The 17,820-nt window shown below is 45.3% G+C and overlaps 1 protein-coding gene across 2 annotated transcripts in view; it reads right to left on the bottom strand.

Annotated features, from left to right (window-relative positions):
• Window positions 1-15,296, bottom strand: part of LOC115120679 (transmembrane protein 145-like) — a 53,388-nt gene extending 38,092 nt beyond the window's left edge. For both annotated transcript variants that reach the window (XM_065007955.1, XM_065007956.1), the window contains exon 1: window positions 15,007-15,296. In XM_065007955.1, the coding sequence (XP_064864027.1) occupies window positions 15,007-15,111 (105 nt within the window). In that variant the 5' untranslated portion in view covers window positions 15,112-15,296. The remainder of the gene's footprint in view (window positions 1-15,006) is intronic.
• Between the last annotated feature and the right edge of the window lie 2,524 nt (window positions 15,297-17,820).

Raw genomic sequence — 17,820 nt, 5'->3', positions numbered from 1 at the left:
CTTCTGTATCTACGACTTCTGCTCTATCTGGCTGTCTTTCTGTATCTACGACCTCTTCTCTATCTGGCTGTCTTTCTGTCCTTCTGTATCTACGACCTCTTCTCTATCTGGCTGTCTTTCTGTATCTACGACCTCTTCTCTATCTGGCTGTCTTTCTGTCCTTCTGTATCTATGACCTCTTCTCTATCTGGCTGTCTTTCTGTATCTACGACCTCTTCTCTATCTGGCTGTCTTTCTGTATCTACGACCACTTCTCTATCTGGCTGTCTGTTCTGTCTACCCTACCTGCTCTGTCTACCCTACCTGTTCTGTCTACCCTACCTACTCTGTCTACCCTACCTTTATTAACCTGTTCTGTCTACCCTACCTGTTCTGTCTACCCTACCTGCTCTGTCTACCCTACCTGTATTAACCTGCTCTGTCTACCCTACCTGTATTAACCTGTTCTGTCTACCCCACCTGCTCTGTCTACCCTACCTGTATTAACCTGTTCTGTCAACCCTACCTGTATTAACCTGTTCTGTCTACCCTACCTTCTCTGTCTACCCTACCTGTATTAACCTGTTCTGTCTACCCTACCTGCAGTCACCTGCTCTGTCTACCCTACCTGCAGTCACCTGTGTTGTCTACCCTACCTGCTCTGTCTAATCTACCTGCAGTCACCTGGTCTGTCTACTCTACCTGCTCTGTCTACCCTACCTGCAGTCACCTGCTCTGTATACCCTACCTGCTCTGTCTACCCTACCTGCAGTCACCTGCTCTGTCTACCCTACCTGCAGTCACCTGTGCTCTGTCTACCCTACCTTCTCTGTCTACCCTACCTGCAGTCACCTGCTCCATCTACCCTACATGCTCTGTCTACCCTACCTGCTCTGTCTACCCTACCTGCTCTGTATAACCTACCTGCTCTGTCTACCCTACCTGCAGTCACCTGCTCTGTCTACCCTACCTGCTCTGTCTACCCTACCTGCAGTCACCTGCTCTGTCTACCCTACCTGCAGTCATCTGCTCTGTCTACCCTACCTGCTCTGTCTACCCTACCTGCAGTCACCTGCCATGTCTACCCTACCTGCTCTGTCTACCCTACCTGCAGTCACCTGCTCTGTCTACCCTACCTGCAGTCACCTGCTCTGTCTACCATACCTGCAGTCACCTGCCATGTCTACCCTACCTGCAGTCACCTGCTCTGTATAACCTACCTGCTCTGTCTACCCTACCTGCAGTCACCTGCTCTGTATAACCTACCTGCTCTGTCTACCATACCTGCAGTCACCTGCTCTGTCTACCCTACCTGCAGTCACCTGCTCTGTATAACCTACCTGCTCTGTCTACCCTACCTGCAGTCACCTGCTCTGTCTACCCTACCTGCTCTGTCTACCCTACCTGCTCTGTCTACCCTACCTGCAGTCACCTGCCATGTCTACCCTACCTGCTATGTCTACCCTACCTGCAGTCAGCTGCCATGTCTACCCTACCTGCTCTGTCTACCCAACCTGCAGTCACCTGCTCTGTCTACCCTACCTGCAGTCACCTGCAATGTCTACCCTACCTGCTCTGTCTACCCTACCTGCAGTCACCTGCTCTGTCTACCCTACCTTCTCTGTCTACCCTACCTGCAGTCACCTGCTCTGTCTACCCTACCTGCAGTCACCTGCCATGTCAACCCTACCTGCTCTGTCTACCCTACCTGCAGTCACCTACTCCGTCTACCCTACATGCTGTCTACCCTACCTGCAGTCACCTGCCATGTCTACTCTACCTGCTCTGTCTACCCTACCTGCAGTCACCTGCTCTGTCTACCCTACCTGCAGTCACCTGTGCTATCTAGACAGCCTCATTAATTACTGTTGTCACGTTGCTTAACTAAAAAACAATGCTAATAGCAGGATACCCTCGGATTCAAAAGTCCAACACACGGTGTAAAAAAAATGCACCCCCCTCCCCAATTGGACAAATATTTGTTTACACCCACAAATAACATTAACTGTAGTGAACCTGTGTTTATAAACATGGATAACGACTTATTTTGAGGTACATTCGAAACCAGGTAGGGCTACGGGCCAGAAGGTTGACGGTTCGCTAACCACCACAGTCATTACACTACGATCAGAGCTGGGCAAAGACAATGATCAGCTAGGGGGGGAATTAGATTTAACATTTTGATTCCATATTTATAATTATATAAAATATATGCAATTCATTTTCCATCAACAGGTTTCTGTGCCAATGTACAACACAACCAATAAATAAAGCATGCCGACTTCGGGCACTTCAATATCATGGTTTGCGTTTTCAACACCAGAATGCATAGATTATGTCAATCTCAACAAACAGAAAACACATCCCTCCTTACCTTGTAGGCTTGCCCAGTATTGAAGATTTGGCTTGACAATCTCGGATTGTCATCAAAACTTTTTGGTGTTTTGTAACAGATATCTCTTGATTGGATTAATTGATTTTATTTGTCAGTAAAAAGTATATATATATATATATATATATATATATATATATATATATATATATATACACACAGTACCCTTGTCAATTCAACGTCTCTATTGAAGTGTTAGATTCTAGGTGAGTGAGGAATAGCCGCTCGGATTGGAGAGGAGGCAGAGCACGCATTAAAGTTTCCTGAATAACTGGGCTTGTCTGGAGCATATGTTTCGGTTAGCTGGTAATTGCTGGCTTTAGGCCAATAAAATGTATTAAAAGCCGTGAAGGTTCAGACCAGTTCGTAAGGGTTTTGTTTCATTCGGAGCCCTTTTCTTTGTTTGCCACAATATAATATCCTGCTCCGATTTAAAAAATGTACTTTCTTTTGATGTTACCCTAATAAAGTTTAGAAACTTGTGTGAAGGTTTGATGTGGCTATTAGCATATTATACTGCAGGCCTATGATATTAAGGGAGTGCGCACCGACACCAACAGTTTAACTTGAGGAAAAATATTTTAGGCCTACCAGAGTTACTCCCATAACCTTACAATATGATGGTTATCTTTATAAAAAAATATTAGGATAAAAAAAACGAACAAAGTAGACAGCTGAACCATGAGGTGGACAATTATTATTTAAGGAAAGTAAAAACCAATAAAACAATAAGCTATAAAGCTTTGTAATGCTAGACATCTACACGCAAGGAAAGTGGCTCATTTGGCCAATATCCCTTGTTTATTGGTGACGCTGGTTGTGTGGGTTACGCCGGTTGTGTGGGTGACGCCCTAATGGGTTAAGCACCCAATGCACCAAATATTTTTGTAAATGTCTCGCTCTGTTGGTGGTGGGGGCACCTGATTCAGCTGCCCTGCACACCGAGTAGGCGACGTGTTCACATTTTGAACCATTTCACATGTCTGAAGGTATAAACTCTGCCTCCCTGGCGGGCCCAGGGGTAGCAAATCAAGTGCACTATAGGCCTACAACTGGCCAATCAGATGGCTCAGATGACTGTGTCTGCAGTAATGTAGCAGGCGTAAAAGAAAGCTACAGCAAAGTTGATACTGTGAGATTTATAAACTTTAAAAGCATGACCAGAAAGAGACTGTCAACGAATATTATACAGCAAAGAGCTGCTGTTTTGATGAGTGAGTTCATGTTTATGTTTTCTATTCAACTCTTTCTATTCAACACTATTATTAACACTACCATAAAATGTGTGTTTTCCCTACTGCCACTCACAATACAACCAGCACTGCAACTGCAATGAATGAGTAGGAAAATGTATCGATAGGCTTGCGTTGTTATTATTAGTGGCTTGGGTCTTCGTTCTTTGGTCATAGAAATAACAAAATACATTTGTGCATGAGGCAGAAATAATGTGGTGTGACTCGAGTTGTCATCATCAGCTGGAAGACGGCGTCCCTTTTGGGTCAGTGTCAGCTGAGGAAAGGGAGAGCGGCGAGACGTTGAGAGGCAGACCCTCAGTCTGCTGCCCTCACCCTCTGCTGAGACTGACCATCAGATGCTGGCTCCATCAGCCCGATAAAAAAAAGTGATCATGATCATATAGTCTTACTTATAGTCTTAAACGGTCCGAGAAGAACAACAATGCATTGGCAAGGCAATTCAAGCAAAGCCAATATGCGGTAATACTGTTTTGGGCCTATAGCCTACTGCTCAAATCTCATTACTACACTATTGTTTCATTAGGTTAATGTTGCATAGGCTTACATTTTTTAAGTAACTGAAAAAACTATTTGAACAGTAGATCTCGGCTTGCATTTTGACTCAAAGTGATCTTGACTCAAAAAAGTTGGGACCACTGCTATAGCCTATTACAGATCTGGACAAACAATCCACCTACCACTAGTGTCACTTCGGCTCCCGAGTGGCGCAGCGGTCTAAGGCACTGCATCTCAGTGCTAGAGGCGTCATTTCCACGGTCGTAACTTTAATGGGGGAAAAACGACAGGCACAAGCAAGAGTATGAAAGAGTCGAAGGAGTCAAATTAAAGCAATCACTGCAGCAAGATTTAAGTGACAAATTGATTTTGCACTCCTCAAACAGGAAATATATGGCTGAAAAAAGATCCTCAGGTGGGGGGGGGGGGGGGGATGCGCTTAAGGAACAGTAAGGGAATAGAGCCTAACAGTGTTTCTGAGCAGGTCAGTCCAGTCTAGCCCCAATCCATGCAGTTCAGTGTAAGCCCAGAAGGCACCAGTAGTCCTGCACTAGGCCCAGTCAGTGGAGAGTAGTAGGGGAACAGGAGCAGTGGAACAGTGGATGGGGTGTCAACCTTAATCCCCCTTAGTCCTCTCATTACCCCACGGCCACTGCATTGTGACGCAGAGACATTGAGCCAGTGTGTGTGCATGTGTATATGAGTGAGTGTGGGAGTATATGAGTGAGTGTGGGAGTGTGTGTGTATATGAGTGAGTGTGGGAGTGTGTGTGTATATGAGTGAGTGTGGGAGTGTGTGTGTATGTGAGTGAAAGAGTGTGTGTGTGTGCGTGTGCGTGTGTGTGTGTGTGTGTGTGTGTGTGTGTGTGTGTGTGTGTGTTAGACAGCCCATTAATCAAGTGCTAGGCCTCGATGCAGTATCCGGTCACTACAGCGGTCACTACTACTCCCTCTCTCTCTGTCCCTCTCTCTCTGTCCCTCTCTCTCTGTCCCTCTCTCTGTCCCTCTCTCTCTGTCCCTCTCTCTCTGTCCCTCTCTCTCTGTCCCTCTCTCTCTGTCCCTCTCTCTCTGTCCCTCTCTCTCTGTCCCCTCTCTCTGTCCCCTCTCTCTGTCCCTCTCTCTGTCCCTCTCTCTGTCCCTCTCTCTCTGTCCCTCTCTCTCTGTCCCTCTCTCTGTCCCTCTCTCTCCGTCCCTCTCTCTCTGTCCCTCTCTCTGTCCCTCTCTCTCTGTCCCTCTCTCTCTGTCCCTCTCTCTCTGTCCCTCTCTCTGTGTCCCTCCCTTCCTATTTCTCTCTCTCTGTCCCTCTCTCTCTGTCCCTCTCTTACCCCTCTGTCTGTCTCTCCTTTCCTCAATCTCTCTCTCTCTCTCTCCCTTCCTCTTTACCTCTCTCTCCCTGTCCCTTCCTCTCTATCTCTCCCCGCTCTCGCTGTCCCTCCCTTCCTATTTCTCTCTCTCTCTCTCTCTCTCTCTCTCTCTCTCTGTCCCTCTCTTACCCCTCTGTCTGTCTCTCCTTTCCTCGATCTCTCTCTCTCTCTCTCTCCCTGTCCCTTCCTCTCTATCTCTCCCCGCTCTCGCTGTCCCTCCCTTCCTATTTCTCTCTCTCTCTCTCTCTCTCTCTCTCTCTCTCTGTCCCTCTCTTACCCCTCTGTCTGTCTCTCCTTTCCTCGATCTCTCTCTCTCTCTCCCTCTCTCTCCCTGTCCCTTCCTCTCTATCTCTCCCCGCTCTCGCTGTCCCTCCCTTCCTATTTCTCTCTCTCTCTCTCTCTCTCTGTCCCTCTCTTACCCCTCTGTCTGTCTCTCCTTTCCTCGATCTCTCTCTCTCTCTCTCCCTTCCTCTTTACCTCTCTCTCCCTGTCCCTTCCTCTCTATCTCTCCCCGCTCTCGCTGTCCCTCCCTTCCTATTTCTCTCTCTCTCTCTCTCTCTCTGTCTGTCCCTCTCTTACCCCTCTGTCTGTCTCTCCTTTCCTCGATCTCTCTCTCTCTCTCCCTTCCTCTTTACCTCTCTCTCCCTGTCCCTTCCTCTCTATCTCTCCCCGCTCTCGCTCTCCCTCCCTTCCTATTTCCCTATTTCCCTCTCTCTCTCTCTCTCCGTCTCTCCCCCTCTCTCCAGAACCCGGTTTGCTTGCTAAACCTCATTAACAATTAATTACCAATCAACTATAGTCAAGTCACCCCTGGACCTCTCAATGATTCATTAGTAAGGTTAGACAATGGTGCAACACAAACACACTCACTTGCCTCAACATACTCACAGCCACATGAAATCACAATCACACACAAACATAAATAAACTAAAAAACCTAACCTATAATCCTCCCCACCATCACTGAACATGAACATACCTATAATCCTCCCCACCATCACTGAACATGAACATACCTACAATCCTCCCCACCATCACTGAACCTGAACATACCTACAATCCTCCCCACCATCACTGAACATACCTATAATCCTCCCCACCATCACTGAACCTGAACATACCTATAATCCTCCCCACCATCACTGAACATACCTATAATCCTCCCCACCATCACTGAACATGAACATACCTACAATCCTCCCCACCATCACTGAACCTGAACATACCTATAATCCTCCCCACCATCACTGAACATACCTATAATCCTCCCCACCATCACTGAACATACCTATAATCCTCCCCACCATCACTGAACCTGAACATACCTATAATCCTCCCCACCATCACTGAACATACCTATAATCCTCCCCGCCATCACTGAACCTGAACATACCTATAATCCTACCCACCATCACTGAACCTGAACATACCTATAATCCTCCCCACCATCACTGAACCTGAACATACCTATAATCCTCCCCACCATCACTGAACATACCTATAATCCTCCCCACCATCACTGAACCTGAACATACCTATAATCCTCCCCACCATCACTGAACCTGAACATACCTATAATCCTCCCCACCATCACTGAACCTGAACATACCTACAATCCTCCCCACCATCACTGAACCTGAACATACCTATAACCCTTCCCACCATCACTGAACCTGAACATACCTATAATCCTCCCCACCATCACTGAACATACCTATAATCCTCCCCACCATCACTGAACCTGAACATACCTACAATCCTCCCCACCATCACTGAACCTGAACATACCTATAATCCTCCCCACCATCACCTAACCTGAACATACCTATAATCCTCCCCACCATCACTGAACCTGAACATACCTATAATCCTCCCCACCATCACTGAACATACCTATAATCCTCCCCACCATCACTGAACCTGAACATACCTATAATCCTCCCCACCATCACTGAACATACCTATAATCCTCCCCACCATCACTGAACCTGAACATACCTACAATCCTCCCCACCATCACTGAACCTGAACATACCTATAATCCTCCCCACCATCACTGAACCTGAACATACCCATAATCCTCCCCACCATCACTGAACCTGAACATACCTATAATCCTCCCCACCATCACTGAACCTGAACATACCTATAATCCTCCCCACCATCACTGAACATACCTATAATCCTCCCCACCATCACTGAACCTGAACATACCTATAATCCTCCCCACCATCACTGAACATACCTATAATCCTCCCCACCATCACTGAACCTGAACATTCCTATAATCCTCCCCACCATCACTGAACCTGAACATACCTACAATCCTCCCCACCATCACTGAACCTGAACATACCTATAATCCTTCCCACCATCACTGAACCTGAACATACCTATAATCCTCCCCACCATCACTGAACCTGAACATACCTATAATCCTCCCCACCATCACTGAACCTGAACATACCTATAATCCTCCCCACCATCACTGAACCTGAACATACCTACAATCCTCCCCACCATCACTGAACCTGAACATACCTATAATCCTCCCCACCATCACTGAACATACCTATAATCCTCCCCACCATCACTGAACCTGAACATACCTACAATCCTCCCCACCATCACTGAACCTGAACATACCTATAATCCTCCCCACCATCACCTAACCTGAACATACCTATAATCCTCCCCACCATCACTGAACCTGAACATACCTATAATCCTCCCCACCATCACTGAACATACCTATAATCCTCCCCACCATCACTGAACCTGAACATACCTACAATCCTCCCCACCATCACTGAACCTGAACATACCTATAATCCTCCCCACCATCACTGAACCTGAACATACCTATAATCCTCCCCACCATCACTGAACATACCTATAATCCTCCCCACCATCACTGAACCTGAACATACCTACAATCCTCCCCACCATCACTGAACCTGAACATACCTATAATCCTCCCCACCATCACTGAACCTGAACATACCTATAATCCTCCCAACCATCACTGAACATACCTATAATCCTCCCCACCATCACTGAACCTGAACATACCTACAATCCTCCCCACCATCACTGAACATGAACATACCTATAATCCTCCCCACCATCACTGAACCTGAACATACCCATAATCCTCCCCACCATCACTGAACCTGAACATACCTATAATCCTCCCCACCATCACTGAACCTGAACATACCTATAATCCTCCCCACCATCACTGAACCTGAACATACCTATAATCCTCCCCACCATCACTGAACCTGAACATACCTATAATCCTCCCCACCATCACTGAACATACCTATAATCCTCCCCACCATCACTGAACCTGAACATACCTACAATCCTCCCCACCATCACTGAACCTGAACATACCTATAATCCTCCCCACCATCACTGAACCTGAACATACCTATAATCCTCCCCACCATCACTGAACATACCTATAATCCTCCCCACCATCACTGAACCTGAACATACCTACAATCCTCCCCACCATCACTGAACCTGAACATACCTATAATCCTCCCCACCATCACTGAACATACCTATAATCCTCCCCACCATCACTGAACTGAACATACCTACAATCCTCCCCACCATCACTGAACCTGAACATACCTATAATCCTCCCCACCATCACCTAACCTGAACATACCTATAATCCTCCCCACCATCACTGAACCTGAACATACCTATAATCCTCCCCACCATCACTGAACATACCTATAATCCTCCCCACCATCACTGAACCTGAACATACCTACAATCCTCCCCACCATCACTGAACCTGAACATACCTATAATCCTCCCCACCATCACCTAACCTGAACATACCTATAATCCTCCCCACCATCACTGAACCTGAACATACCTATAATCCTCCCCACCATCACTGAACATACCTATAATCCTCCCCACCATCACTGAACCTGAACATACCTACAATCCTCCCCACCATCACTGAACCTGAACATACCTATAATCCTCCCCACCATCACTGAACCTGAACATACCTATAATCCTCCCCACCATCACTGAACATACCTATAATCCTCCCCACCATCACTGAACATACCTATAATCCTCCCCACCATCACTGAACCTGAACATACCTACAATCCTCCCCACCATCACTGAACCTGAACATACCTATAATCCTCCCCACCATCACTGAACCTGAACATACCCATAATCCTCCCCACCATCACTGAACCTGAACATACCTATAATCCTCCCCACCATCACTGAACCTGAACATACCTATAATCCTCCCCACCATCACTGAACATACCTATAATCCTCCCAACCATCACTGAACCTGAACATACCTATAATCCTCCCCACCATCACTGAACATACCTATAATCCTCCCCACCATCACTGAACCTGAACATTCCTATAATCCTCCCCACCATCACTGAACCTGAACATACCTACAATCCTGCCCACCATCACTGAACCTGAACATACCTATAATCCTTCCCACCATCACTGAACCTGAACATACCTATAATCCTCCCCACCATCACTGAACCTGAACATACCTATAATCCTCCCCACCATCACTGAACATACCTATAATCCTCCCCACCATCACTGAACCTGAACATATCTACAATCCTCCCCACCATCACTGAACCTGAACATACCTATAATCCTCCCCACCATCACTGAACCTGAACATACCCATAATCCTTCCCACCATCACTGAACCTGAACATACCTATAATCCTCCCCACCATCACTGAACCTGAACATACCTATAATCCTCCCCACCATCACTGAACCTGAACATACCTATAATCCTCCCCACCATCACTGAACCTGAACATACCTATAATCCTCCCCACCATCACTGAACATACCTATAATCCTCCCCACCATCACTGAACCTGAACATACCTACAATCCTCCCCACCATCACTGAACCTGAACATACCTATAATCCTCCCCACCATCACTGAACCTGAACATACCTATAATCCTCCCCACCATCACTGAACATACCTATAATCCTCCCCACCATCACTGAACCTGAACATACCTACAATCCTCCCCACCATCACTGAACCTGAACATACCTATAATCCTCCCCACCATCACTGAACATACCTATAATCCTCCCCACCATCACTGAACATACCTATAATCCTCCCCACCATCACTGAACCTGAACATACCTACAATCCTCCCCACCATCACTGAACCTGAACATACCTATAATCCTCCCCACCATCACTGAACATACCTATAATCCTCCCCACCATCACTGAACCTGAACATACCTACAATCCTCCCCACCATCACTGAACCTGAGCATACCTACAATCCTCCCCACCATCACTGAACCTGAACATACCTATAATCCTTCCCACCATCACTAAACCTGAACATACCTATAATCCTCCCCACCATCACCTAACCTGAACATACCTATAATCCTCCCCACCATCACTGAACCTGAACATACCTATAATCCTCCCCACCATCACTGAACATACCTATAATCCTCCCCACCATCACTGAACCTGAACATACCTACAATCCTCCCCACCATCACTGAACCTGAACATACCTATAATCCTCCCCACCATCACTGAACCTGAACATACCTATAATCCTCCCCACCATCACTGAACATACCTATAATCCTCCCCACCATCACTGAACCTGAACATACCTATAATCCTCCCCACCATCACTGAACCTGAACATACCCATAATCCTCCCCACCATCACTGAACCTGAACATACCTATAATCCTCCCCACCATCACTGAACCTGAACATACCTATAATCCTCCCCACCATCACTGAACCTGAACATACCTATAATCCTCCCCACCATCACTGAACATACCTATAATCCTCCCCACCATCACTGAACCTGAACATACCTACAATCCTCCCCACCATCACTGAACCTGAACATACCTATAATCCTCCCCACCATCACTGAACCTGAACATACCTATAATCCTCCCCACCATCACTGAACATACCTATAATCCTCCCCACCATCACTGAACCTGAACATACCTACAATCCTCCCCACCATCACTGAACCTGAACATACCTATAATCCTCCCCACCATCACTGAACCTGAACATACCTATAATCCTCCCCACCATCACTGAACCTGAACATACCTATAATCCTCCCCACCATCACTGAACATACCTATAATCCTCCCCACCATCACTGAACCTGAACATACCTACAATCCTCCCCACCATCACTGAACCTGAACATACCTGTAATCCTCCCCACCATCACTGAACCTGAACATACCCATAATCCTCCCCACCATCACTGAACCTGAACATACCTATAATCCTCCCCACCATCACTGAACCTGAACATACCTATAATCCTCCCCACCATCACTGAACCTGAACATACCTATAATCCTCCCCACCATCACTGAACCTGAACATGCCTATAATCCTCCCCACCATCACTGAACCTGAACATGCCTTGCCTGCTGATTTGATATGTTGTACAGTCGTGGCCAAATGTTTTGAGAATGACATAAATATTAATTTCCACAAAATTTGCTGCTTCAGTGTCTTTAGATATTTTTGTCAGATGTTACTATGGAATACAGAAGTATAATTACAAGCATTTCATAGTGTCAAAGGCTTTTATTGACAATTACATGAAGTTGTTGCAAAGAGTCAATATTTGCAGTGTTGACCCTTCTTTTTCAATACCTCTGCAATCTGCCCTGGTATGCTGTCAATTAACTTCTGGGCCACATCCTGACTGATGGCAGCCCATTCTTGCATAATCAATGCTTGGAGTTTGTCAGAATTTGTGGGTTTTTGTTTGTCCACACGCCTCTTGAGGATTGACCACAAGTTCTCAATGGGATTAAGGTCTGGGGAGTTTCCTGGCCATGGACCCAAAATATCGATGTTTTGTTCCCCGAGCCACTTAGTTATCACTTTTGCCTTATGGCAAAGTGCTCCATCATGCTGGAAAAGGCATTGTTTGTCACCAAACTGTTCCTGGATGGTTGGGAGAAGTTGCTCTCGGAGGATGTGTTGGTACCATTCTTTATTCATGGCTGTGTTCTTAGGCAAAACTGTGAGTGAGCCCACTCCCTTGGCTGAGAAGCAACCCCAGACATGAATGGGATGCTTTACTGTTGGCATGACACAGGACTGATGGTAGCGCTCACCTTGTCTTCTCCGGACAAGCTTTATTTCGGGTGCCCCAAACAATCGGAAAGGGGATTCATCAGAGAAAAGACTTTACCCCAGTCCTCAGCAGTCCAATCCCTGTAACTTTTGCAGAATATCAGTCTGTCCCTGATGTTTTTCCTGGAGAGAAGTGGCTTCTTTGCTGCCCTTCTTGACACCAGGCCATCCTCCACTGTGTGTGCAGATGCACTCACGCCTGCCTGCTGCCATTCCTGAGCAAGCTCTGTACTGGTGGTGCCCCGATCCTGCAGCAGAAACAACTTTAGGAGAAGGTCCTGGCGCTTGCTGGACTTTCTTGGGCACCCTGAAGCCTTCGTCACAACAATTGAACCGCTCTCCTTGAAGTTCTTGATGATCCGATAAATGGTTGATTTAGGTGCAATCTTACTGGCAGCAATATCCTTGCCTGTGAAGCCCTTTTTGTGCAAAGCAATGACGACGGCACGTGTTTCCTTGCAGGTAACCATGATTGACAGAGGAGGAACAATGATTACAAGCACCACCCTCCTTTTGAAGCTTCCAGTCTGTTATTCAAATTTATTCAAACTCAATCAGCATGACAGAGTGATCTCCAGCCTTGTCCTCGTCAACACTCACACCTGTGTTAACGAGAGAATCACTAACATGATGTCAGCTGGTCCTTTTCTGGCAGGGATGAAATGCAGTGGAAATGTTTTTGGGGGATTCAGTTCATTTGCATGGCAAAGAGGGACTTTGCAATTAATTGCAATTCATCTGATCACTCTTCATAACATTCTGGAGTATATGCAAATTGCCATCATACAAACTGAGGCAGCAGATTTTGTGAAAATTAATATTTGTGTCATTCTCAAAACTTTTGGCCACGACTGTACTCTACTGTGAGGAGTGAGGCCATGTGCGTGTGTGTGACCTTGGGTGGGAGTCCGCAGACAAGACTGATGTGTTGAACAATCCCACTGGACAACACACACACACCATGTCCAGATGAGTGTTGTTTCAGTCCATTCAGAGCAGTGACATGGTGTTTGAGGGAAGACACAGCCCTGGGTCAGACTAACACACACCATGTAAGAGAAGAGGGTATAGAGTACGTCTGGCATGAGCTGGAGATCTAATATGGATTATGTTATTCATAAGCATTTCTGATATCATACACTAGTGTATTTAGCTAGTTAACTATATTATAGTTTGTCAATTTTTCAATAGCTATTGATTGGAAGCCACATGATCTGATAAGAAGCCTAAGTGTTTCTACATATGATATTGATTGATTGAATTTATTAGGCCATTTTTTTGAAATACATAAGGGAGCTCCAGCTGGTGACGCCTCCACATACAATAAGAAAATCATCAAGGATAACACAATGAAGCTTAAAAGCTTATTTCCATTGTGGTCCTTCTGAAGAGGGAAGAGGGAATTCATTATATTGTGTAGGACAGGTGTTAGCCTACTTTATGACTGATGAATGTCATGGGTTAAATATCACACCTGATCATCAAACTGTTATGCAGAAGTGGGACACTGAAAGAGCTAAGATGAGAAGAGTTATGAGAGAGCTCAGTGCATGGGATAGTCGTGGCTGGCACAGATCTGTCTGGTGCACTTTACACTGGCCCGACCTATAATGTGGTCACTCACAGCAGGGCATGGGGACAATATGAGCACAACATCTAAACGCAGAAGGAATCAATAGCAACAGATACATGAAATTAGATAATAATATCTTTGAGATTCATAACAGATTGATATCAAAAGGCAATGTTTTATATTGATAGGCTAGTGTTAAGTGTTGGAGCACGGCTGATGTGAGATGAGGAGGACCAATAATAAACTACATGTGACGTGAGCGACAACTGACGTACACCTGTAACGGCGGGGTTACCGTTATTATATGCGAATTATGGATGTGAGTTATTTTGGTTACAGTGTAGGATATCACCAACGCTTGGCGCTATCACAAAGAAAAATAAATGCTAGATGGATTTGCAAGGCACATTCTCGTAAACATCCACAGCTTGCTTCTACCGGTTGGTGAGAGCCACAAACAGAGCCAGAACGATGTAGATAGAAATACGCTCACTCTGACACGCATAGAGATGCGCACCAATTGAAGGCAGTATGGACATCCTGTAACATCTTGGAGAAATTGCTTGATTTGGAATAAAAAAGGATCAGGCAATTTCGGAGCGCGTCACACTCACAATAGAATATAAACACGGAAAGGCTTTAGGCTACATGAGAAGGCGCTGCCGAGTCTTATAATGGTGTCATTGTCACAAGTGATAAATTAGGTATCAAACACCTTACCTCCTTGGTGTTGACGATACCTCTCACGTATTTCCCCAGAACCGAGCCAACGCAGAGAACGCTGGACACCACAGCCAGACACAAAAGTCTCTCGCAAACCTCCATCTTATCCTAGAATTTCGCTACTCAGTGGTCGTCCCGGCCCCCTTCCCAATCAACTGGAATGCAGGAAACGACAGTATCCGAGAAGGAAGCAGAGAAGACACAGGGCGCGCGTTCTCGTCTTTTGCCGATGCATGTGGCCCCAATAATTCAGGTGTGAGCGCGCTTTGGATAATCGCATCTACTCCTTCCCCACTCACTGGAAACAGAGGCAGAATGCGCGTTCTCGCTCTCAGATTGCGACACATTCAAGAGACATACATCAATCATTCACGTTTAAATGAATTTGTAACCTATTTGGTCAAACATTTTCGATGAGTGGGGTTTTCACTCACATTATAGACCTGTTGTTCACTCTTAGCCTAGGCCTATAGAATCGAACAAGACTAATAGGCTACACCTTCTAAAACAACTACACAAATTAATGTAAATCATCACACCAAGGATAGGCTACATGATTTTCACATGTTCAGATAAAAGTTTGATGGAAGTATTTATGTTTGTTTGTAATTTTGTCTTGTCTGGTTTTTCTTTATTTTTATTATTTTCTACATTGTATAATAATAGTGAAGACTGGAATAACACATATGGAGTAATGTAGTAACCAAAAAAGTGTTAAACAGTGTTAAACAAATCACAATATATTTTTTTCAAATAGCCACCATGTTGCATTGATGACAGCTTTGCACACTCTGCATTCTCTCAACCAGCTTCATGAGGTAGTCACCTGGAATGCATTTCAATTAACAGGTGTACCTTGTCAAAAGTTAATTTGTGGAATTTATTTCCTTCTTAATGCGTTTGAGCCAATCAGTTGAGTTGTGACAAGGTAGGGGAAGTATGGAAATGGTCTTTTACCAAATTGGGCTAAATCCATATTATGGCAACAACAGCTCAAAAAAGCAAAGATAAACAACAGTCCATCATTACTTTAAGACATGAAGGTCAGTCAATATGGACAATTAAGACATTTTTAAATTTCTTCAAGTACAGTCGTAAAAATCATCAAGCGCTATGATGAAGCTGGCTCTCATTAGAACCGCCACAGGAATGGAAGACCCAGTGTTACCTCTGCTGTAGAAGTTCATTAGTTACCAGCCTCAGAAATTTGAACCCAAATAAATGCTTCACAGAGTTCAAGTAACAGACACATCTCAACATCAACTGTTCAGAGACTGTGTGAATTTACATCCACATAATGCAGTTAAAACCGGTGTGTCAATCTGAGTAACATAATAAAAAGATCCCAATCAAAATCGGTCAATTTAAACTAGAGACAGATTTTTTTGCATGGGCTATACATCTCAATCCTCCGCATCTGCGCTACAGTGGTGTTTGTCAGACCATGTCATGGGACTAGTCGGAAGGTAACCTATACAAATGAATGGTAGTATGGAGGTAGTTTTGAGCCAACAAAAATAAGAGGTTAAATATGTGTTTAAAAAAACTATTTCCTGAGCCTTCTTATCTCCTAGATATAGAACAGACACTAAACAACCTTATTCCCAACAGTTTATACTTTGAGGTTAACAGCTTGTGTGCTTATCCATACATTTAGCATACCTCCTACAAATAGGTATATTGCCACATGTCCACCAGATGCATCAAACTCTTTGCGTTCAGTCACAAGTAATTAATTGTCAATGGAGCAGTCCGCAACACTATGTTGGGGGTGCTGCACTAGGCTGCGGTGCGTTCTGTGTACCGTTCCGTCAGAAATCATTCATTATCAATGGAGCAGTTCGCAACACTATGTTGGGGGTGCTGCACTAGGCTGCGGTGCGTTCTGTGTACCGTTCCGCCAGAAGTCATTCATTATCAATGGAGCAGTCCGCAACACTATGTTGGGGGTGCTGCACTAGGCTGCGGTGCGTTCTGTGTACCGTTCCGCCAGAAGTCATTCATTATCAATGGAGCAGTCCGCAACACTATGTTGGGGGTGCTGCACTAGGCTGCGGTGCGTTCTGTGTACCGTTCCGTCAAAAGTAATTCATTATCAATGGAGCAGTCCGCAACACTATGTTGGGGGTGCTGCACTAGGCTGCGGTGCGTTCTGTGTACCGTATCCATTCAATATTTTCAACTCGTTGCTTTACTGTGCGGTGGTACAAACAGAAGTACACAGAGTCCAACTAGCTAGCTATTCGCAATACTGAACAAAAATATAAAATGCAACATGTAAAGTGTTGGTCCCATGTTTCATGAGCCCGAAATTAAAGATCCCCGAAATTTTCCAAACAAACAAAAAGCGTATGTCTCTCAAATTTTGTGCACAAATTTGTTTACATCCCTTTTAGTAAACATTTCCCCTTTGCCAAGATAATCCATTCACCTGACAGGTGTGGCATATCAAAAAGCTGATTAAACAGCATGATCATTACACAGGTGCACCTTGTGCTGGGGACAATAAAAGGCCACTAAAATATGCATTTTTTTCCCCCCAAAGAGATATCCGGGATGGTAACATACTCTGTTTCGCGGATACATGGCTAGCTGGGGACATGCAGTCGGAGTCCGTACAGCCAATGGGATTTTCAGTGCATCGCTCCGACAGGAATAAACATCTCTCCGGTAAGAAGAAAGGCGGGGGTGTATGTTTCATGATTAACGACTCATGGTGTAACTGTCACAACATACAGGAATTGAAGTCCTTTTGTTCAGCTGACCTAGAATGCCTCACAATCAAATGCTGAGCGTATTATCTCCCAAGAG

This window comes from Oncorhynchus nerka, linkage group LG3, assembly GCF_034236695.1.
Source record: "Oncorhynchus nerka isolate Pitt River linkage group LG3, Oner_Uvic_2.0, whole genome shotgun sequence".
Taxonomy (NCBI): domain Eukaryota; kingdom Metazoa; phylum Chordata; class Actinopteri; order Salmoniformes; family Salmonidae; genus Oncorhynchus; species Oncorhynchus nerka.
The sequence above is the reverse complement of the archived record's forward strand: the minus strand, read 5'-3'. Positions and strand labels throughout refer to the sequence as shown.